A 23,817-nucleotide genomic window follows, 5' to 3' on the forward strand; every position below is an offset into this window, starting at 1 on the left:
TTGGCTGAAAACTGGGGATCAACCTGAGAACTGGGAATGGTTTCTCACTTGGTAGCCTTCTTGCCTTCTGGCTGGGACTTGCTTTCTGTCTCGGCCTCACTCAGCTCCTCTGTGGGGCTCTGGGGCTCAGAGCGAGGAAATGCTGTCTTCAAGGTGTCCACGATAGCGCTCACCACCACCTGCAGGGGTCAGAGATGCAGGGTCAGACAGAAACCACAAAGGTGCTTTCAGCACCCAGGACAAGTAGACGGCTGGCCTATCTAGCAGAGCCTTAGCTATCCACACAGACACTAGCTAATGACTTAGTGGAAACTCTCTCCCCTTTTCTCTCTGGCCATAAAAATCTTCTTCCTCACAGAGTTAAGACAAACAATGTCATGGGAAAAGAAGCCAAAACAATGGGATAAATAATAATCTGGAAGTTCTACAGGCTGGTGAAATACTTTTCATTTTCAATTTTTTTCTTTTCATACAGAAGAATTTTTTTTTTTTTGCCACGTTGGGTCTTTGTTGCTGCGTGTGGGCTTTCTCTAGTTGCGGCAAGCAGGGGCTACTCTTCGTTGTGGTGCGCGGGCTTCTCATTGTGGTGGCTTCTCTTGTCGCAGAGCACGGGCTCTAGGCATGCAGGCTTCAGCAGTTGCAGCACGAGGGTTCAGTAGTTGTGGCTCGCGGGCTCTAGAGCAGAGGCTCAGTAGTGTGGCACACGGGATTAGTTGCTCCCCGGCATGTGGGATCTTCCCAGACCAGGGCTGGAACCTGTGTCCCTGCAATGGCAGGTGGATTCTCAACCACTGACCCACCAGGGAAGTCCTCATACAGAAGAATGATTTTTCATTTCCAAACTGATAATACTTTCACCAAGATGTGACTAAGTGGAAGGAATACAGACAGGAATATATGGAGAAAAGAAAGAGTGATAAAGATTAAGAAATACCCTCTAGAAACATATGTGATATAAAAATGCTGAGAGCAATTCACACAGAGTAAAAAATCTGTTTTTTCAGTTAATTCGAACAATTTCTCTTCTTTAACTAGAGAAAGAATAACAAAAACCACTCAGGTTAAAGTTAAGGAATCTGGAATTGATACAAACTTCTCTACTCATAAGGACGAAATGAAACAATCCTCACTGAAGAGTAAAAATTATTTCTATTTCTCAGAATGGGAAAATGACATACAGACATTTGCTAAAAAGAAAAAAGAACAAACAAATGAAACCCTAAAATATCCAAATGGAAAGAGACGTTTACTTTTCCTTTGGTGCCTCTGGCTCATTAATGAACACTGCTGGCTCAGAGCAGCACAGCACCTGCTTAACTTTCTTCTGTGCTAGTCCTCCACGAGCACAGCCAGCACAGCCGAGGCAAGGCTGAAATGGTCAAGCAGGACCACAGTAAAGACCGGGGGACAGCAACACAGGGCAAGAACACAGAGAACTGCATGAATGCGGATAACGTAGCTGAGAAAATACAACTCGCTCTCTCGGCTCACAGGACGGTAGTCTGTGGTGAGGGTGCATATCTGTCTCGTTCACTCCTGTATCATCAGCAACGCATACAGTACGTGGCTTTAAGTAGGCATGCAGGGGGCAGATGTTGAAAAAATCAATGAAGGAACACGTCAGCATGGAGGAACACACCTGCAGGGAACTCTGGGGATTTTACCTCGTCTATTCCTTTCTGATTTGCAGTTTTTTCCTCACAGCAGTGAATGTCTCCTAACTCCCACCACATGAAGTTCCACTGTATCACTTTATCCCCTGAAGTCTAGATGAGAAGAGGGAGAGGCCTCTTCTGCCACAAAAGTCAGTGTTTTCTAACCTCTTAAAACATACGCACTTTTTGATAAGCAGAAACCTCAGCCTTCTGCCCTGGAGGTGCTAAAATCAGTTGGCAACCTCTGCTCACAGTCTCCAGTGTGGTGCTCAAATGTCCTTCTCCTACCGTCTCCAAAGGTTCTGAGTTACCATCTCGAAGAAGGTACAGTTCTCTCACACTCTGTTCTCCAGCAGAGAATCACTACACAAACCTAAGTCCAGCTCGGTGTCCTGTCTTAGGGCTCTTTCCTGAGTGACCGACCCTGGGAATGACCTTCGTCTCCGGGAGAGACCCTGCTGCCCCACCTATCTGTGGAGATGCAGAAGCACCCTTACATCCCTCCCCTGGAATCGCAACGCCATGACATCCCTGGGAGACGTGTGTACACCGACTGTGGCGGGGTATCGTATCCTCATTAGCTGTTCACTGTCGTCCGGCAAGTAGACGACCTAACCAATACTGGCAACAGGTCTTGAAAATCCCAGTGCGTGTTCCACTTACTGCTGGGCGCTGCGTCTCCCGCCCCCGCCTCCACACTGACGAGAAACTAAGGTTGAGCACAGCGGCCCCGCTCGTACCTTGTCTATTCTGGAGACCATGAACGGTTTCTTGACAAAGGCAATACGAGCATCTGTGTTCAGAGCAAGGAACTCCTGCATCTCCTCACTGTTAGCGATCTCAGGAATGGCACAGAGTTGCTGCAAGAGACACAAGGACTTCAAAGAGAAATTCTGGTCCCCAGCTCTCTCCACCTTGGCTTGGGTGTCTGCCTGGTGGCTGGAACGAGAGCAGAGGGTGCTGACCTTCAGGAATGATTCCAAGAGGCTCTTGCGGGCTTCCACTCTGTCACTATCCATGTTTCCAAATGGAAGATCTGGAAAGAGCTTCTTAGGACCCTTCACATCTTTAAAAAAAACCCGAAGTTAATTCATTAACATTCATTATGAGCCATATAAAAAGCGTCCTGTGTGTAAAGGAAATAGAATTGTTGAATGCATTTCCCGGGGATTTGTGTTCCCTCACCTGCCAGCTGGAGCTGAGAGGCGGCCCGAGGCTGGCGAGGGGGCTGGGTCCCAAGGCCTGGGGCTCATCCCTTCAGAGTCCCTCCCCGGGTGCTCCCCTCCTTCGGATTTTTTTTACTTCAGGAGTTCCAAATATACCCCAGGGATATAATACAGACAACCTACTTTCCTTATTAATGATAATATTAAGGTATAAGAGGCCAAACACTATAGTGGTTATGAATAAGGGCCCGGAAGTTTAAATTTTGGCTCCAAGCCCTACTATAATAATGACCTTAGGCAACTTGCTTAATCTTTCTTTGTTTCTTTTCTGTAAAATGGGGATAATGATAGTATCTATTTTATAAGACTGTTATGAGAACTAAAAGAGCTAATAAGTATAAAGTGCTTAGTAGAGAACTGGGCATATATTCTCGGTATCAATTATTGTTATTAAGAAAGAAAATGTGCAACTGAAATACACAATTTATGCCAAAACTTATTAAAATGTTTGAGTGATCGCTGGCATTTTTTTAAAAAACAAAGTAGCTGCTTACTAGCTTATTTTTCGAGTAAAATTTTATGTTTTCTTATTGTTCCTGTGCCTCACAAGTACCAAACAGCACACCAAAAAGCCTGTTGTTAAAGGAAAGCTGGCAAGGATTTCTAGATGATATTTTAATATCTAAGCGCAATCGACCTATGAATTTGGAAAAGTTAATTTAACACCTCACACTACCTCACAGGCACAGGTGGACTGTGGAAGTTTCCTTCCTAAGCTTAAACTAGATGGGGCCCCAGAACAAAGCATTTGGTGGCAAAGAAGCACCTCGGAAAGAATGTCATTAGCACCGTCCAGCACTAAAACCCAAAATACCCAAAAGCAACCTGGGGGAGCACAGGATCCCTGAGGCTGCACTCTCCCCCTCCACCCTCCCCACAAACCAACAGGCCTCCAGCCTCTCAGATCAGGGTGGCTGGATGTGAACAGCAAGCGGGCATTCTGGGGCTGGGGTAACTCCTGACTTTTGATGAACTTTCGTAGATCGGATTTCTCCTCCAGACGGGTCTGCAGATTCAGGAACTCTCGGTAACGGCGGTTCACGGTGTGGTAGGCCAGCTGCTGCAGGCCACTGCTGCTCTCGCAGTCAAGGGCGGTCTCATACTGCCGGGTGAACAAATTTGTTTACTGCATCAGCTTACTGGCCACACAATAAGAGTAGAGTAGGGGTAAAGGGAGCAAGATGCTCCTATTCTGTTCCTGAACGTATTAGATCTGACTGTTGCTCTAAGTTGTAATGAGTAACTCAAACTGAGTGAATTACGGAACGACATGCATTTCCCAACAGACGTGGCCTAGGAAGTGAAAAATGAGTTTTACTGCCCTCCACTCCTTCTTCCATCTCAAAGCTCTCCCTGCAAACACTCTCTTTACTTATAACTCTTTTCAAATCCCAAAGACACAGGATAAAAAAGAAGGTACAACACTGATAAAAATGACACTGCCTCTTTCATCCCTAATTATGGGGTTGGATGTTATAAGGGGATAACCATCTTGTCATTACACACAAGCAGTGATTATCTGTATTAGTTGGGGGAAGAAAAAATAATCCAAAACAGCTGATGAACAAAAATCATTTGTTTGCCTGGAATGCATTAAAGGAACATGTGTTTTTGTTTTGCTTTGGGCAAACTAATTATCATTCTTGGGAGTGACGCTGAATTTTTCTTCCCGAGCACAGGTCATCTGTATGATGAGAAGTCATGTGGAGACTAGAGATGTTTTAAGGGGTCAGAGTCTGCTGCCTTCATAGGCTTGGAGAGCTGGTATGTGGGAAATGACAACGGTGCTGAAAGTTCCCCCAGAGCGAGCACCCTGAACAGCATGAAAGCTGCAACTTCATACCTACAGGGGGAGACTTTTTGACAGAGTAGTTAAGATATAATAAATTCTGTGCAAGAACAATATATGTGCTTGTTCTCATTAAGAGTAGGTTACTGTTATTGTTTGGTTAAGGTATTATACTGTGGCAAGTGATGGAAGAAGCAATCTCCGTGTTGGTGGGACTTGAGGCTGGTGTTTAAAATTTTTCTAGAGGCAGAGAGAGGTATTCCTTATGAGCTGAAATGAGCAAAGTAGTCCCTGAGACCAGTACTGAGAAGGAAGGGTCTAGGTAAGACATGCAGGTGGAATTCAGGTTAGAGCGCTCAGACTTGGAGCACCTGGGAGTTATGATGCTCTCTGTGGAACAGTCTGCTCCTTGAGGGACACTATTTGATACTGACACGGTCCCAAGCTTGGCTGCACCTCAAAATCACTTGGGCTACAAACTCTGCTGTCAGAATACGGATTCTGATAGGCGCTGACGGATTCTGAATGAGAATTTCCCAAGAATGGGCCCCAAGATTCGTATTTTTTAAAAATACAACTCTCCAGTTGACTTGGAGGCAGCTTATCCCCAGACCAGCTTTAGGGAACTGCTGCTTTAATCGAACCAGCCACCTGATCCATGAACCCCCTTCATATCATTTCTGCCAAGCAGTTCCTACTACTGCTCTTAAACATCTCTAGGAATGAAGAACTTGCTACCTTTCGATGTATATGTAGGTAAATAACCTTCCTTCCTAAAACAAAAAGTATGAAAGATACCCGTACTTAAAAAAAGAAAGAAATTAGCAGGGAAGAAGTTTGGAAAGAATCTCTGGACAAGACTGTATCCATTGGGAACCACTGAAAAATATGACTCTCAGTATACAAGATTCTAGGATTGTTTGTGAGGGTATCAGACAGAGGCCTACTCTGCTTCACAAATGAGCTTCAGACCATTCACATACAGATGCTGGCTGAATTAACCATAGCAAACTAAGTAAGAGTAGCCTCTCCCTCTCAAAACACTAGCTTCACTGACTCTGCTTTCCGACTCATTCCCAGACTAGAGTGGACAACCACAGTTCTAACCCTGTTACCTTCACCGTGTAGAGCGTGTATGGGTGGAATCCGGTGCCGCTGTGCTCTCGAGCAGTAATGGTGCCGGTAATACGAAGGTTCTGGATGATAACGGGGCCATCTGGACTGCTCAGGGGCTCAAAGCTGAAGGTGGCTGAGCTGAGGGGACCAGGTGGAGAGGAGGAGAGCAGTACCTGTGGGAGACTAGGATCTAGGGAGCTCACACCATTGGTGAGATCTTTCTCTAAGCACGAGGGTCGTGGGGGACACATCCTTTCTGGACTGGCCAGCAAAGTTGTAAGAGAGGTGACATCTCCCTGCTCTACGTCCTTGTCTGCTGTGTCAATCTGGATCTCTGGGCAGGAATTCAGCATGGAGACAAGCAGGCCAGTCTCTGTTTCTGTTCCTGGACCCTCCTCAGCTTCTGCCCCTTCAATTCCTTCAGATCCCTCTTCATCCTTAGACTCCAGAGCCTGGGAACCCCCTAGGGCACACAGGGAGTCCTGAACCCTGGCAGAGAGGAAGGTGCCTGGGTTCACGAGCATGATGGTTTCTTTGCCCAGTTCAGACAACGGAGACTCCAGCTCTGCGTCTTCGGACAAGAACAGAGGCTGCAGGAAGTGAGAAGAGTTGTTTCCTACTTCTCTCTCTTCTAGCACTCCCCCCAAATCTCCCTCCAGTGCTTCATGGCCTTCTTCGACTTCTGGGGAGGGGTGTGAAGGCTCACTATAGTTTAGGAGCACTGGGGCTGGAGAAGGGGCTCCCGCATCTGCTAGACTCTGGACCTCCACAATCAGTGGCAGAGATGTGGGCACTGAGGGCTGTTCCAGGGCACTGGCTGGGCAGAGTGGTTTATCCACTCCTGCTGGGCCAGTTCTGGCCTTGGAAAAGATGCCCACTAGCACAAGGTGGATCCAGTCCGGATCTGAGAGCTTGCTGATCAGTGGTAACATGACATTGCAAGTAATGAGTTCCACCACTACATGGCGGCCGGTCCGGGTCTCCAAGTGGGGCTTTGGCACTAGGCCTTGAAGCAACACGTTCACAATGCCACGTGTGTAGGCGACCTCAGCCCTGGGACTCTGTACTGCAGGATGTGGGGCGGTGGCCTGGCAGTAAGCCTCCCAGAGCTGGGAGGGCTCAGCTGTGCCACTCTGCTTCCCCGTCGTGGCCTCCTTTGCCTGAAGATAGCTCTGCAAGTGACAACCACAGAGAGTGAGAACCCTCTGGGCAAGAGCATGGCTGTCCACCCTGGCCATCCTCTTCCGGAGCTCCTGGACCAACCCTCGCATGGCTGCCTCCATTTCCTCCTCGAAGGCAGGCTCCTGGCTCACCGTGCGATACCAGGACGACACGAAGTCCCGCATGACCATCCGGATGGTGCGGTCGATCTCCTGCTCCAGCTGCCTCTCGGCCTCGGGGTTTGGGGGGCAGACAGCCATGGGGATGAAGCGCTCCAGGTGCAGCCGACCCGAAGGCCCCACGATGGCGTCGGCGCCCAGCCATCCTCCCAGCACCAGCAGCAGCGCAGACAGAAGGCACAGGAGCCACACGTTGACCAGGAGGTGGATGACCAGAAGCCAGCCGAGCACGGCCCCCAGGGCTACCAGCTTGCGGCTACTCAGCAGGTGACTGAGGCTGGGCCCGGCCGGGGGCTCCTGCGCCGCGGTCGCGGTCTCTGCCTTCATGGCGGGCGGGAGGAGGCTCCCCGGACCAGCTGCCCCCTCCTCCATGTCAGAGCCGGCGATGGGGCGCCTACTGCGGCGCGGACACGAGAGCCGGGCGGCGGGCCCCGACGTCCTACAGGCAGGGCCCGGCGACAGGGGTGGCTCGGCGGCTCGGCCTCTCCGCAGCCCCCTCCGGCCGGGGCGCGGCCCTCGAGGAAAACCCTCCGGCCTTCATGGTGCCAGGGCGGCGGCCCGCGGCCTCAGAGGGTGGGCAGGGCCGTGGGCCCACAGAACACTCACGGACGCCGAGGACCGGGGCGCCCGGGAACGGCTCGCGCTGCGCCCCGCCCCGCTGAGTCCCACCTGCAGTGAACTTAGCGGCGTCTCCTCCACGGCCTCACAGGGTCCCTCGCCGGGCTGGAACCGCCGGGCACCTGCGCTCCGCAGCCCGGCTCTTGTCTAAGCGGCCGTCCGGCCCGGCACCGGCGACCGCTTCCGGGTCGGCGGGAGCGAGGCATGTCGGGAGAGCGCCGCGCGCCCCGCGGCCCGGTGCGGCCCGGCGCGGCCCGGCGCGGCCCGGCTCCCCCTGGTGGTGAGGAGCCTCCGTGACCGCACAGCGCGAGCCAGCCAAGCGTGCGCCCACTTCCTAGAGATGGGGACCTGCGAGCAGGCTTGCAGGTAAGGACCCTCCGAGACTCACTTCCCGCTCCAGGGATTAAATAAAGTTTGCAAACACCGGGTACCGTTTAAGCAAACTCAGTAGTCCAATTACTTTAATCTCATTTGGGCATATTTTAGTTGGCCTGGTGATACATTTTAACATTCACCCCCCACTCCCCAGCGCCCGTCTCCCAACACCCAGCTCAGCTCAGCGAACTTGTGCTCAGGAATTGCTGAATACAAGGCATAAAACATTAACACAGAGATAGATTTATTCCTAAAATTTCATAATACCGTATAATAAAATCTTTTTTTGTGATTTGGGGTTATTTGCTGGTGGCATTGCCCGAGCAATTAAATCTTTTGAGCATCTGCTAGGTTCAATCCCTGTGATAGGTAGTGTGGAGGAGTAGAAGCGGTCCTTGTCCTCAAGGACCTTGCAGATAATTGCGGAGACGCGTTCTTGGGTCATGAGTGCATATTTAATAATGCACGTCAGTATGGGATATGGTCAAATGCAAATTATTATACGTATGAGGGGAAGGAAAGGTCACCGTGGGTTGTAGTGGTTAAGGGAGACCTCAAAGAGAAGGGAGCCTTTCGGCTGCCTTTCTATTCCCCTCCATCTCTTCTTCCCTTTTCCTCCCCAAATATATAGGAAAAGAAAGCAGAGATAGAGATGTATGTTCAGACAGTCTTCTGATAGATTTGCTTGGGAATGTGCTCTGTTTGATTGGTTTTGGGTTTTTTGCCTTCAGTTGTCCACACAGACGGAATTACCTGTAGGAAAATTAAGTATTCGACAGTAGCACTGACCAGGTGTAAGAGTGTTGGTGCCAGTTTCATGTGAAGCCGGCTTCCTTCTGCATTTTGGCCCCCAGGAGCTCTGTGTGCATGTGGCTTTCCTTTTTATTTTGGCACGGGACGTGTATCATTTGTACAGGGCTGTTCATGGTTGTCTTCAGCACTCTCTGTGCTGTTAGCAGCTTTTCATCATGATGGCCTTAGTCCCCACATATTTAGAGGAATCTTCAGGCAAACTCCAACCCAAAATTGTGCCAACAGGAAGCATATCATGGCTTCTCCTCTCATCTCCGTTTCAGCTATTGGGGTAAAGATCTCTTTTGAATGCAAAGGGAACCATTGTTTAGATGTGGGGCATAGTTCATGACTATCACTTCTAAAGCAAAAGTTGGATTTAGCATCAAAGTGCCCACAAAGCGAACTGGGCACATTCCTGAGCTCCCAGAACGCTGGCCACTTCACTGGTGCTCTGCTTCTCACAGAAAAGGAGCCTCAGAAGTGAGTGCTGCTGTCTTTGTCCTCCCAGACCATTCCATTGTCCTCAGGGGCAGTTAGAAGATCACAGAGAAATGTCCCTGCCACCGAGCCAAGAACTAAAATAAGAACTGGATGATGAGGACTTTCCTGTTGGTGCAGTGGTTAAGAATCCGCCTGCCTGTGCAGGGGACATGGGTTCGGGCCCTGCGCCGGGAAGATCCCACATGCCATGGAGCAACTAAGCCCATGTGCCACAACTGCTGAGCCTGTGCTCTAGAGTCTGTGAGCCACAACTACTGAGCCTGTGTGCCACAACTACTGAAGCCCGTGTGCCTAGAGCTCGTGCTCCACAACAAGAGAAGCCACCGCAATGAGAAGCCTGTGCACCGCAACGAGTAGACCCCGCTCGCTGCAACTAGAGAAAGCCTGCGCGCAGCAACAAAGACCCAACACAGCCAATAAGTAAATAAATAAACTTATATATATATAAAAAAGAAGTGGATGTTGGAGGGACTGAGGATGAGTCTGAAGAATTCCCCAAGATGGTTCAGAGAGGAAGTTTACTCTGCAGCAGAATCTGGAATGCTCTGGGCAGGAAAAACTGACCTTGTAAGTGGGCGCTGTGCCACCTGACCAGATGGTCTGGAGCACTGAGGTAGTCGAGAGTGCCTTCCTGCTTCTGAAGTGGATACGATGAAGCAGCATCTGCAGATGAACGTGCCAGCCCACTTGTCATTTTGACTGGTGTGAGCTGCTGCCTGGGGGTCTGGGGCGAAGGGCCTCAGTCTCCAAACAGATTAATCACTGGGGGGAGGTGGGAGCAGGACTGGTGTCTGGTGGTGGTGATGGTGTGTAGACATGGCGGGGGAGGCTGGCTGTTTGGCCATATCATTCACTATCTCTGAGATCCTTCTTTCTTTCCTTCTTATCATTTCTCAAAATATTCTAGGTGTCTTGCCAGAGTGCTGGGGATAACAGGACACATAAGACACTGTAATTCACCTAAGGGGACTCAGTCTAGTTACAGGACAGAGACACTGTTGTTGTGAGTTTGTTTTTGTTTTTTTACATTTTGGCCATGTGGCATGTGGTATCTTAGTTCCCTGACCAGGGATCGAACCATGCCCACTATGGTGGAAGCACGGAGTTCTAACCACTGGACCGCCAGAAAGACACTGTTGTGGATTGTTTTTCTTACACCTTTATTGGAGTATAATTGCTTTACAATGTTGTGTTAGTTTCTGGTGTACAACAAAGTGATATGTATACATATATACATATCCCCATATCCCCTCCCTCTTGAGCCTCCCTCCCACCCTCCCTATCCCACCCCTCTAGGTTGTCACAAAGCACCAAGCTGACCTCCCTGTGCTATGCAGCAGCTTCCCACTAGCTGTTTTACATTTGGTAGTGTATATATGTCAATGCCACTCTCTCACTTTATCCCAGCCTCCCCTTCCACCCCGCTGGTGTCCTTTTTTTTTTTTTTTTGGTACACAGGCCTCTCACTGCTGTGGCCTCTCCCATCGCGGAGCACAGACCCTGGACGCGCAGGCTCAGCGGCTGTGGCTCACGGGCCCAGCTGCTCTGCGGCATATGGGATCCTCCCGGACTGGGGCACGAACCCGTGTCCCCCGCATTGGCAGGCGGACTCCCAACCACTGCGCCACCAGGGAAGCACCCCCCCCCACCGGTGTCCTTAAGTCCATTCTCTACATCTGCGTCTTTATTCCTGCCCTGCCACTAGGTTCATCAGTACTGTTTTTCTAGATTCCTATATATGCGTTAGCATATGATATTTGTTTTTCTCTTTCTGATTTACTTCACTCTGTATGACAAACTCTAGGTCCATCCACCTCACTACAAATAACTCAATTTCATTCCTTTTTATGACGGAGTAATATTCCATTGTATATATGTGCCACATCTGCTTTATCCATTCATCCAATGATGGACACTTAGGTTGCTTCCATGTCCTGGCTATCGTAAATAGTGCTGCAATGAACATTGTGGTAGATGTCTCTTTGAATTATGGTTTTCTCAGGGTATATGCCGAGTAGTGGGATTGCTGGGTCATATGGTAGTTCTATTTTTCGTTATTTAAGGAACCTCCTTACTGTTCTCCCTAGTGGCTGTATCAATTTACATTCCCACCAACAGTGCAGGAGGGTTGCCTTTTCTCCACACCCTCTCCAGCATTTATTGTTTGTAGAGTTTTTGATGATGGCCATTCTGACTGGTGTGAGGTGATATCTCATTGTGGTTTTGATTTGATCTAATGATTAGAGATGTTGAGCATCTTTTCATGTGTTTGTTGGCAATCTGTATGTCTTCTTTGGAGAAATGTCTATTAGGTCTTCTGTCCATTTTTGGATTGGGTTGTTTGTTTTTTTGATATTGAGCTGCATGAGCTGCTTTTATATTTTGGAGATTAATCCTTTGTCAGTTGCTTTGTTTGCAAATATTTTCTCCCATACTGAGGGTTGTCTTTTCACCTTGTTTATGGTTTCCTTTGCTGTGCAAAAGCTTTTAAATTTCATTAGGTCCCATCTGTTTATTTTTATTTCCATTTCTCTACGAGGTGGGTCAAAAAGGATCTTGCTGTGAATAATGTCATAGAGTGTTCTGCCTATGTGTTCCTCTAAGAGTTTGATAGTGTCTGGCCTTACACTTAGGTCTCTAATCCATTTTGAGTTTATTTTTGCATATGGTGTTAGGGAGTGTTCTAATTTCATTCTTTTATGTGTAGCTGTCCAGTTTTCCCAGCACCACTTATTTGAAGAGGCTGACTTTTCTCCATTGTATATTCTTGCCTCCTTTGTCAAAGATAAGGTGACCATATGTGTGTGGATTTATCTCTGGGCTTTCTATCCTGTTCCATTGATCTATATTTCTGTTTTTGTACCAGTACTATGCCGTCTTGATTACTGTAGCTTTGTAGTATAGTCTGAAGTCAAGGAGTTTGATTCCTCCAGCTCCATTTTTCTTTCTCAAATTGCTTGGGCTATTCAAGGTCTTTTGTGTTTCCATACAAATTGAAAATTTTTGGTTCTAGTTCTGTGAAAAATGCCATTGGTAATTTGATAGGGATTGCATTGAATCTGTAGATTGCTTTGGGTAGTATAGTCATTTTCATGTGTATTGTTTTGGTATGGTTTCGAATCCACTTGTTTGTGACTTAAGTTGACTTAATCCACTTCTTTATGACAAAAGACCCAAAAAAGTTGTTTTTAGAAGTAAAGTTGTTTTGATATAAGAATAAAGTATGTTGTGACGTCATCTCATCACTTGACCTTGATAAACACTTAGCAGCTCATCTGCTGAGGGAACCCCTGGGGGCTTATCAATAAGAACATGTGGGGAAGTAACCCTGGGGAGGGGACACTGAGACTCTAAATACTGAGAGTTTGTGAGGAATATCTGAGAGTTTCTGCGTGGGCAAAAGCCACCGTTTGCTGATCTAGGTCTCTGAAGATCCTAAGACACCTGCTCCTGCCGTAGCCAGGCTGCTCTGGGCCGGCAGTGGTGGGAAACTGTGCAGTGGTCTCAGGCAAAGAGGGGACAGCGTTCCTGCCAGAGGGGTGCTCCTCTGGGCAGTGGCGCCAGCACTGAGAAGGTCCCTGGAATGATAACCCTTGGAGCAGCCCTGCCTGGCCCCAGCACCCGCACCTCGTTCCCTAGCAACGTACGCTAGCAACAACGGACTCTAGTTGTGAGCTGGCAGCTGGAAGTCATCTCTCAGTGGCTTTCCCAGGTACCAGCTCATATAAAGGTACAGCTTGAACTACATTTGGTCTTTATTTCTTTCACCTCCCCTTGCCTGGAACAAGAGTGAAATTGATCATTTGTTTGGTGTCTATTATTTCTTTATGGGCTTATTAAGAGACATTACCCTGTGTGCTCTTTGCTTGTACAATTCCCACAGTGAACCTGTGCTCAATAAACTATTGGCAAAGACAAGCTCAGTCTCTGAGCTTAATTTTGCCCCCAAAACAAAACAGACATGTAAGTAGATAAATATAACTAAATGTTATCCCGTGGGGTATGCTAGTTGCAGTAGAAGTACAATAACCTGGGAACTCAGAGGAGGGTGGTCAACTGGGGAATTGGGTGATGCCATTAAAGTCTTCATAGAAAGTTTACTCTTCAGTTGGAAAAAGAAAAAGAGGTAAGCTATTTTAGGTGAATGGAGGGTACAGAGAGCAAGGGGAATGGTGGGGGGGCTTTTAGGCAGAGGTAGCTGTGAGAAACAAGCAGGGACGAGGCAGGGGTGCTGTAGCAAGAGGACAGGACGGAGGCAGCTCATGTCCCACCTCGATTTTCTCTCAAAAAGAGGAGTCATGGTAATGCAGGGAAAAGAGGGGTAGTGACGGGACAGGTGACTTGGGAAGAGTTGATGGTTTGGAATTATTGCTACAAGAATTAGAAGGAAGTAATGAAGGTTATGGAGAAAAAGGAAAGGGGACCAAGGGCCAAGCTGAGGTTAAATATCATGACTTTGTAGTGGTGCCAGTATGTGTTATTGAGCTGTTTTCTCCCGAGGTGTTTAGCACTCTCAGTATAGGAGAGGAGAAGGAAGGAGGCTGGTTTGCTGTGATATTTGAGGTGTCTGGGTAGAGGAAGTGAAAGGATGAGGTGTTCAGACCTTGACATCCTGAGGAGAGAGCTGTTCAGATTTAAATTCACGGTATCTGGGTGTCCAGGGAAGGAAATGCAATAGGAGAGGGAAATGAGTTGTGAGAACAGGGTTAGGGGTCCTGGGAGAGAGGGAGCGAGCCAGAAGAACGGGAGTCTGTGGTTATAGATTTGTCTCTTGGAGCCTGGGTTTGTGTGCTGATGGTGCTCTACCAAATTACTACAAACTCAGTACATTTATTCTCCTGCAGTGCGAGAGGTCAGAAGTCTAGGCTGAGTTGGCAGGGTGGCATTCCTTTTGGAGGCTCTAAGGGAGGGTCTGCTTTCTTGCCCTTTCCAGCTGTCTGCATCCCCTGGCTCACAGCCTCATGTTACATCATCCTCTGCGTCTGTTGTCACGTCTCTTTCACTCTGACCTTCCTGTCTTCCTCTTACAAAGACCGTTGTGATTGCATTAAGCCCTTCCAGACAACCAAGGAGAGTCCTCCCATGTCAAGATTCTTACCTTAATCACACCTGCAAAATCTCTTTTGCCATGTATGGTAACATAGTCACAGGTTCTGAGGATTAAGGTGAGGACATCTTTGGGAATCCATTATTTGACTTTCTACAGAACCTTCGTATCTAGAGATGAAAACGTTTCTGTGATGGTGAAGTCTGGGTGCGGCAAAGTAATGAGTTCCTGAAGTAGGGTATGGATAACGTATTAGGGCTGAGGAAGAAACTCTGAATCTGTTTTTTAGAGGCTGATCCACACAGGATTGGCAGTCACTAATGCTAAGCTAGGGAGAGGGACCATGGTCTTGGTACACATGTTCTCAGTAAATGAGGATGGCCAGGAGGTTGATGGATGATATAATGAGAAGAGTAAAGTATGGAAATACCAAAAAAGGAGGAGGAGATTTTGCATAAATTAGAAAACGAGTCATCTGAAAGAAGCTATGCAGGGGCTGGGACATTGCTGTGACATCTCACACCCTGCCTTAGATGCAGTGTTGAAAAATCAATAGGCACCAGAAAGCAGCAGGGAAAAATTGCAAATTATTTATTCATTCACTCTCTATTCATAAATCCATCCATCCATTCATCCAACAGACATTAACCAGATATTGAGAATTTAAAGATGGATTTTATATGGTTGCTTTTCTTAAAGGATTCACAGTCTAGTAATAGGCACTGACACAATGTGTAAATTTCTATAAAAAAATGTGTCAGAACATGGGAATGCAGAGAATTAGGGGATGTTTCATGGAAGAGGTGACATTTGAGTGGGCCTTGGAGGATGGCTAAATTTCCCATGAAGATGAGAGGAACTGGTCATTTCAGGAATAAGGAGTACTGAGTAAGCTCCCGAACTAGTTTGCTGGGACTCTTATAACAATATATATATACCACAGACCTTCAGCAACAGAAATTTATTGACTCACAGTTCTGGAGGATGGAAGTCCAAGGTTAAGCTGTTGACTGGCCTCTATGGAGGCCTCTCTCCTTGGCTTGCAGATGGCAGTCTTGCTGTGTCTTCACATGTGCCTTTCCTTTGTGGTGCCTCCCCGGTGTCTCCCTCTCTTTTAAGGACACCAGTCATGTAGGATTAGGGTCCACCCATGTAACCTCATTTAACCTTAGTCACCCTTTAAAGGCCTGTATCAGTCAGGGTTCTCCAGGGAAACAGAACATATACACATATACCTATATGTACATGTAGCTGCACATTTATTACGAGGAGTTGCCAGTGAGGCTGAGAAGTCCCAGGATGTGCCATTGGTGAGCTGGATGCCCAGGAAAGCTGGTGGTGTAATTTAATCTGAGCCTGAAAACCTGAGAACCAGGGAGCTGTGGTATAAATCCCAGTCCAGGAGCCAGAGAAGATGAGATGAGATGTCCCAGTTTGGTCAGTGAGGCAGGAGAAAAGGGGTAAATTCTTCCTCCTTCCTCTGCCTCTTGTTCTGTTCAGACCCTCAGGGGATTGGATGAGGCCCACCACGTTTGGGAGGATGCTTTACTTTACTGAGTCCACCGATTCAAATGTTAATCTCTTCCAGCAACACCTCACAGACACACCCAGAAATCATGTTTACTTTGAGCGCCCTGTAGCCAGTCATGTTAACATAAAATTAACTGTCACCAGGCCCTGTTTCTAGATACAGTCCCTTCTAAGGTATACCGGGAGTTAGGACTTCAACATAGGAATTTTAGGGGGACACAATTCAGTCCCTAACAGTTCCTTTCTATCTGTGGGTTCTCTGAATGGTCACATTTTGATGATCAAGATACTGAAAAAGACAATGATAATTTTTTTAAAAAAAATAATTAATTTATTTTTGGCTGTGTTGGGTCTTCGTTTCTGTGCGAGGGCTTTCTCTAGTTGCGGCAAGCGGGGGCCCCTCTTCATCGCGGTGTGCGGGCCCCTCACTATCGCGGGCTCTCTTGTTGCGGAGCACAGGCTCCAGACGCGCAGGCTCAGTAGTTGTGGCTCACAGGCCTAGTTGCTCCGCGGCATGTGGGATCTTCCCAGACCAGGGCTCAAACCTGTGTCCCCTGCATTGGCAGGCAGATTCTCAACCACTGCGCCACCAGGGAAGCCCGACAATGATAATTTTAATAGTTTTCAAGATTTGTTTTCATGGCACATAAAAATGGAAATAACAATGACCTGCAAGTTAACGAGACCTAGGCTTAAATTCTACGTCTGGCTGTACAAAATACTAAGTGTTCTAACAGTCTCTCCCATGGCAGAACAACTAGGTCCCTATTATAGAAAACACTTTCTGATGCATTGGGCTCCTAAGAGGATGAGAAGTGTGTGATGAGTTCAAGGTACACTGTCTTGGCCCACTCCATTAAATTCCATAGTCATTAGCTACATTAACAGTTAAAAGAGAAAATTCATATTATCTCAGCAGATGCAGAAAAAGCATGTAATAATATTCAATATTCATTCATGACTTTAAACTAAAAGCAAAACAGAGAAACCTCATAGCAAACCATGATATGAAGGTGTTTCCTTGACTTACAATATCATTCTGAATGGGAAACATAAAAGCATTTTTTCCATGCAGTTATTCTATTTAAATATGTTAACAGATCTATTGAGGTCTAATTGACATAAAATAAATTGCACATACTAAAAGCACACAAGTTAATAAGCTCTGACATATGTATACACCTATGAAACCACCACCACAGTCATGATAACGTATCCGTCATCTTCACAAGTTCCCTCCTGCCCTGTCAGCATTGCCCTGCCCCCTCCCCCAGGCTTTCTTTCACTTTAGAATAGTTTGAATTTTGCAGAACTTCACATATATGAAATCATACACAATGGATTTTGGTGTGTCTGGCTTCTCTTACCCAGCGTAGTTATTTTGAGGTGGATCAATTATTTATTCCTTTTTATACCTGAGAAGTGTGTTCCACTGTATGGATATATGATAACGTGTTTATTCATTAACCTATTGGTGGACATTGGATTGTTTGAAGTTTATGACTATTACAGATGAAGCTGGTGTGAACTTTTGTGTGCACGTCTTTGGAGGGTATGGAGATATCCTTTCATATCCTTTCATTTCTCTTAGAAAAATGCCTGTGGGGGCTGCCGAAGGCTCCAAACAGCATCCCTATTGATCACTGACATTCAAGCACCATTGATCTGCTGGGTCATGTGGCCCAAGTGGCAGAGCAGCATGCATTTCAGCCTGGACCGGTTGCAGAACCTTCTCTTATTCTGGGCCCTAGTCAAAACTAGCAGCTTTTCATGTCACTTGGAAGTGGGCCAGAGTAACGACCCAAATGAGGAACAGGTTGCCTCTAAAATCCAAAGTGGGCCGCTAGGCATTATGCCTGGGATATACAGGAATATCTCAACATGTACCACAGCACTGGATTTCTAGAAATTTCACGGAGGTGGAAGGCATCTGAATTTTTCTTGTATTTATTTCCCACCCTCTGATGTGCAAATGTCTTACCAATAAGTCTAGAATAGTTGCCAGTTCTAGCCTGCTGGCTCATCAATGTCATTAATATTATCAGTGGACTGAAACAGCGTGATGTTCTGTGGAAGGTAAAGGCAGCCAAGTCTCTGTGGACGAACTTAACGACGTAAGGCTGGAGCACGGATGTACCCCTAAGTTAGAACAGTGAAGGCATGTTGCCAGCTTAACTGCTTCTGGTGGTCTTTACTAATAGCCATGAAGAAAGTAGCCTTTCCCAGATGAACAGCTGCATAACAGGTAGGAGGGATGTGTTAATATGTTCAAGCAGTGAAATCACATCTGGATATTACATCTGGAACAGCAGATGTAATTGGAGTCCCCACCTGATGAAGTTTATGATAATCCACTGCCAGTCTCCAAGATCCATCTGGTTTCTGCACTGACCAGATAGGGGAGGTGAACGCGGATGTGGTGGGAGTCACGGGCCCTGCATCCTTCAAGTCCTTTATGGTGGCGCCAATCTCTGATCCATCCAGGAACATGGCGTTGCTTTTGGTTTACTGTTTTCCTAGGAAGAGGCAGTTTTAGTGGCTTCCGCTTGGCCTTTTCTATGATAATAGCTCTCACTCTACAGGCTGGGGAGGCAGTGTGGGGATCCTGCCAATCGCTCGGTATGTCTGCCCCAATTTCACATTCTGGAACTGTGGAAATAACCACAGGATGGGTTCATGGGCCCATCGGACCCACTGTGAGATGGACCTGAACTAAAACCCCATTGATCATCTCACCTCCACAAGCCCATACTCTGACTGATGGGCCACAGTGACATTTTGGGTCTCCTGGAATTAATGACAGTTCAGAACCTGTGTTCAGTAATCCCCCAAAGTCTGATTATTTTCCTTTTCCCTAATGAACAGTCACCCTGGTGAAACACGTTCAAGTCTGAGAATTGATTGAAGGGGCATCACCTTCTGTTTTGTTGATTCAAGTTAGACTTCTATACACTTGACCTAGAGCTCTTCTGCTTCATTTAGCAGATTGCCCATCTATTTCTCCTCTAGGGATGATGATCAACTAGCCAATGCCATAGGACCCTGTGAGTCAGATTATTCTGACTACTGCTTTGACCCGGCTGTCCTATGGTAATCACACCCACCTTGTCTTTGACGGTTAAGTGCCCCCACGTGACCCCTGCTACCATGGGATCCAATTATCTCTATCGCATTTAAGTATCTTATTCAGAGACGGTAGATCCTGCTGTCATTTCTGGGCTACAGAGAAGAGTGACCACAGTTAAGGTTGCCAGGGCTCCCCTCACCATTTATTTCCCCCTGGTTGTGGCGAAAGGCATGTCACTTGGACCCTCTCACACAGAGCGAGCAGGTCTTATGTGATAAATTCATTGTAACATTCTAATCTCCCTAATAAGCCTTTGGATACTTTCCTCTACAGTACACCAAGGCAGTTCTGGCATTTCATTTTCACGTGGTGTTGGCCAACTTTTTGTCCGTGTTTCAGCTAATCAACCAAACAAACAGTTAGGGAACTTTCAAACCCCTGAAGCTATAACATTGAATCCTGAATCTCTGCTTAGTGGGCCCATATCAATAAATTTGACCTGATCCAGTTCTACCATTTTTCCCACACCCTTAATGTCTATTACTACACATATTCTCCAGAGTTTTGTCTGTATAAATTGGAAAACTCATGCAGTTCTTTTCGAGTGTAGTACACCTCCTAACAGGTCACACTTTGTGTCTCACCGGTGGGGGCCTGCTGGGATTTGAATCCTGCTATAGGTCTAGAAACAAAGATGGGTCATCCTGGGGGGTGGGCCCTGAGGAGAGCCAGCAGCATCTTGCAAGGCAGCTACTCAGGACGGGTCATTACAGTTTCCTCAGGCAAAGTTGGGCTAACCTCTTCAGACGGGGAGAGAAGGGCTGCAAAGAAGACTCAGCGGGATTTAAGGGTTTAGTATCCCCAGCTGCATCAGGATCTGCCCCTATGTCCCCATTCCAATCTTCAGGATCCTGTTCCTTCCCAGACAGTGCACTCTGTTTAACAGAGTGTATACCCTGTGAAGTTGAGAACTCAGTTTGCTTTGTAATTCAGCTGCTCGTAGGATGAGACTCTGAGTTAGGCTTTCAGAAATCTCAGTTCTGCCGCTGTAGGAGATGCAGTTTTCTTTCACGGATGGCATAGACACTTTCAGTTAATTGACGCTGCGTTTGAGCTGGGAACTTGAGGGCTTGAACTCTTCCTTTTCTTTTCCTACTTTCTCCAGTGCACTTAGGAGCAACCAGCCAATCTCATTATCCTTGCTATTTTAACTAAACTAGGTATCAAATACAGTCACCCAGCACCTTGCTTTTTATAAGTATTTGATTAGAGTATCCAGTGATGATATTTTGTATATTTTTTGCCACATCACACCACAGACTATCAGTGCTTTTTACCACTGGAAGTGATGTCATTAATGCCTTTAAATATAGTCTGATTAGAGAACCAATTCCAGAGATCCCAAACCAATTCAGAAAACTTATACTTAATATTCTGTTTCTCTCTCTCTTTATATACGTCCTGCATATATAGAGAATTTAAATAACAAATATACGTTTATTATAGTATTTTAAATAATACATGTTTATGAATATATTAACTAAGTAATAAATGTATATATGTATAAATTATCTATCTGTCTAGAGATTTGTTTCAAGGAATTGCCTCATGCAGTTGTAGGGGCTTGCATATCCAAAATCTGTAGGGCAGATCACAGGCAGAAATTGATGCTGCAGTGTTGAGGCAGAATTTCTCATTTGGAAAATCTCAGATTTTGGTCTGAAGGACTTTCAACTGTTGCGATGAGGCCCACCCACATTATCAAGGACAGTCTCCTTTACTTTAAGTCAATTGATTGTAGATGTTAACCACACCTACAAAATACTTTCACAGCTGCACCTAGATTAGTGTAGATTAAATAACTGGGTGCTATGCCTAGCCAAGTCGAGGCATCAAAATTAACATTCACATCATCTAATAATTTTTCTATATCCATTGAAATAATCATATGGTTTGTTAATATATAAGTTTCTCTGACTAATGTTCTAATGCTAACCCAACCTTGGATTCCTGGGACAAGCCCCGTTTGGTCACAATATATTATTCTTTTTAAAAATATTATTCGATTTGATTGGCTAAAATTTTGTTAAGACTTTTTGCATCTGTATTTATGAGGGATATGTATAGCTGTAGTTCTCTTCTCTTGTAATGTCTTAGGTTTGGGTGTCAGAGGAATAGTCGCCTTAACGAATGAATTGAGAAGTTCTTTATTTTCTATTTCTCTGCCATTATTCTTTTTTATGCTCTGCTAAAAATGTGGCTAACAAGATCCCTTTCAAGCTATGTTCTAGCTTTATTAGTGTTGGAATGATTATGTGGTTTTTGTGCATTTATTTCTAACCCATTTGTGTTATGTTTAAAGTCGGTTTCTTGCAGGCATAGAGTTCTTGCTTTTTTATCTATGCGGATGTTCAGACCATCTATATTTAATGTGCCAATTTATATGGTTGAGCTTCAGTCTACCATCTTGCTATTTGTTTTTCATTTGTCCCATCTATTCTTTGTTTCTTTTCTTCTGTTTTTCTTCCCTCTTTTGGATTAAATGAACATTTCAACGATTCTATATTTTCTTCTTTATTGCCTCATTTGCTATAATTTTTTAAGTGTTTCATTTAAGGTTTATAAGATACATTGTTAATTTAATACAGTCTACTTTCAGGTAATATTATACCACTTTACATATAACTTAAGAATATTACAACAGTCTACTTCCATTTTTCTGTTTCTGACCATGGTGGTATTGCTGTCATACATTTAACTTCAGCATATTTTGTAATGCTGAAAAATATACATTTTATTATTATTTTTTAAAATATATTTTATTATTTTTGCTTTAAAGAGTGAACTGCCTTTTAAAGGAACTCAAGTAATAAAAATATATTTTATATTTACCGATGTAGTTACCATCTCTGGTGCTCTTCATTTCTTTGGTAGAGAAGATATTTCCTTCTGGAATCATTTTCTTTCTGCCCGAAGGATTCCTTAATATTCTTCGTGGTGCCACTCTGCTGGTAATAAAAATTTCCACATTTTTAAATGCCTGAAAATGTCTTTATTTCACCTTTTAAAGGTGTATTCTCTGGGGATGGAATTCAAGGTTGTTGACAGTTTCTTTTTTTTCCTCAGTTCTTTAAGGATATTGCTTCACTTTCTTCTGGCTTCCACTGTTCCTGATGAGAAATCTGTTACCGCTTTTATCTTTGTTCCTCTGATGAAACATACCTTTTATCTCTGGCTGCTTTGAATTTTTCTCTTAAGCTCTGGTTTTTAGTAATTTGATTATGATGTTCTTTCTTGTATATTTCTTCATGTTTCTTGTACTTGAGGTTTATTGAGGTTCTTGGGTCTGTGGATGTATAGTTTTCATCAGTTTTGGGAATATTGGCTATTATTTTCACCTGTATTTCTGCCCCTTATCCTCTTTTTTTCAGATTCCAAAAATACATATATTCGGTCTCTTGAATTTGCCAAACAGCTCACTGAGCCTCTGCTCATTTTTTTTTGTCTTTTTCCTTTCCATGTGTTTTTTTTTTTTTTCTTTTTTTTTTGTGGTACGTAGGCCTCTCACTGTTGTGGCCTCTCCTGTTGTGGAGCACAGGCTCTGGACGCGCAGGCTCAGCGGCCATGGTTCACGGGCCCAGCCGCTCCGCGGCACGTGGGATCTTCCCGGACCGGGGCACGAACCCGTGTCCGCTGCATCGGCAGGTGGACTCTCAACCACTGCGCCACCAGGGAAGCCCTTTCCATGTGTTTTTAAAAAATAAATTTACTTATTTATTTTTGGCTGCATTGGGTCTTCATTGCTGCACACGGGCTTTCTCTAGTTGTGGCAAGCGGGAGCTACTCTTTGTTATGGTGTGCGGGCTTCTCATTGCAGTGGCTTCTCTTGTTGCAGAGCACAGGCTCTAGGCGCGCGGGCTGCAATAGTTGTGGCACGTGGGCTCAGTAGTTGTGGCTCACGGGCTCTAGAACGCAGGCTCAGTAGTTGTGGTGCACGGGCTTAGTTCCTCCACAGCATGTGGGATCTTCCCAGACCAGGGCTTGAACTCCCGTCTCCTGCATTGGCAGGCGGATTCTTAACCACTGCGCCACCAGGGAAGTCCCCCTCTCCATGTTTTGTGTTGGATAGTTTCTATTGCTATGTCTTCAAATTCACTAATATTTTCTTTTGTGATATCTAATATACTATTAATCTGTTCATTGTATTTTCTATCTCAGAAATTGTAGTTATCATCTCTTGAAGTCCAATTTGGGAATTAAAAAAAATTTTCCCCATCTCTAACATGTTAAATATTTCCTCTAGTTTCTGGAACTTATAGAATACAGTTGTGTCTTTGTCTGCTAATCCTGTCACCTGTATCATTTCTGGATGGTTTTTATTGAGATTCATTTTTTTCTTTATTATGTTTAGCATATTTCTCTTCTTCTTTGCATGGCTGGTCATTTTACACTGGATGTCATAGATTGTAAATTTTGTCTTGTTGTATGCCAGATATTTTCTATTCCTATAAATATTCTTGAGCTTTGTTCCAAGACACAGTTAAGGTACTTAGAAACAATTGATCCTTTTGGGTCTTAATGTGTCAGCATTGTTGGGTGGAACCAGAACAATGTTTGGTTTGGGGCTAATTTTGCCCTACTACTTAGGCTAAATCCTTCTGGGTACCACAACTGATGTTTTTTGAATTGTTAGATTTTCTAGTCTGGCTGGTAGCAAACAGTACCGTTCTCATCCCGTGTCAGTGCTGGATACCATTT

General features: G+C 45.6%; 1 protein-coding gene across 14 annotated transcripts in view; it reads right to left on the minus strand.

Moving 5' to 3' along the window:
• The window catches only part of SNX19 (sorting nexin 19), a 48,158-nt gene extending 40,246 nt beyond the window's left edge, over positions 1 to 7,912 (minus strand). For all 14 annotated transcript variants that reach the window (XM_060160800.1, XM_060160799.1, XM_060160797.1 and 11 more), the window contains exons 1-5: positions 5,786 to 7,912; positions 3,845 to 3,983; positions 2,621 to 2,721; positions 2,396 to 2,515; positions 49 to 179 (exon numbers count right to left, since the gene is read on the minus strand). In XM_060160800.1, the coding sequence (XP_060016783.1) occupies positions 49 to 179; positions 2,396 to 2,515; positions 2,621 to 2,721; positions 3,845 to 3,983; positions 5,786 to 7,498 (2,204 nt within the window). In that variant the 5' untranslated portion in view covers positions 7,499 to 7,912. The remainder of the gene's footprint in view (positions 1 to 48; positions 180 to 2,395; positions 2,516 to 2,620; positions 2,722 to 3,844; positions 3,984 to 5,785) is intronic.
• Positions 7,913 to 23,817: the final 15,905 nt, after the last annotated feature.

The sequence above is a fragment of the Lagenorhynchus albirostris genome, chromosome 9 (genome assembly GCF_949774975.1).
Source record: "Lagenorhynchus albirostris chromosome 9, mLagAlb1.1, whole genome shotgun sequence".
In the NCBI taxonomy this organism is placed as follows: domain Eukaryota; kingdom Metazoa; phylum Chordata; class Mammalia; order Artiodactyla; family Delphinidae; genus Lagenorhynchus; species Lagenorhynchus albirostris.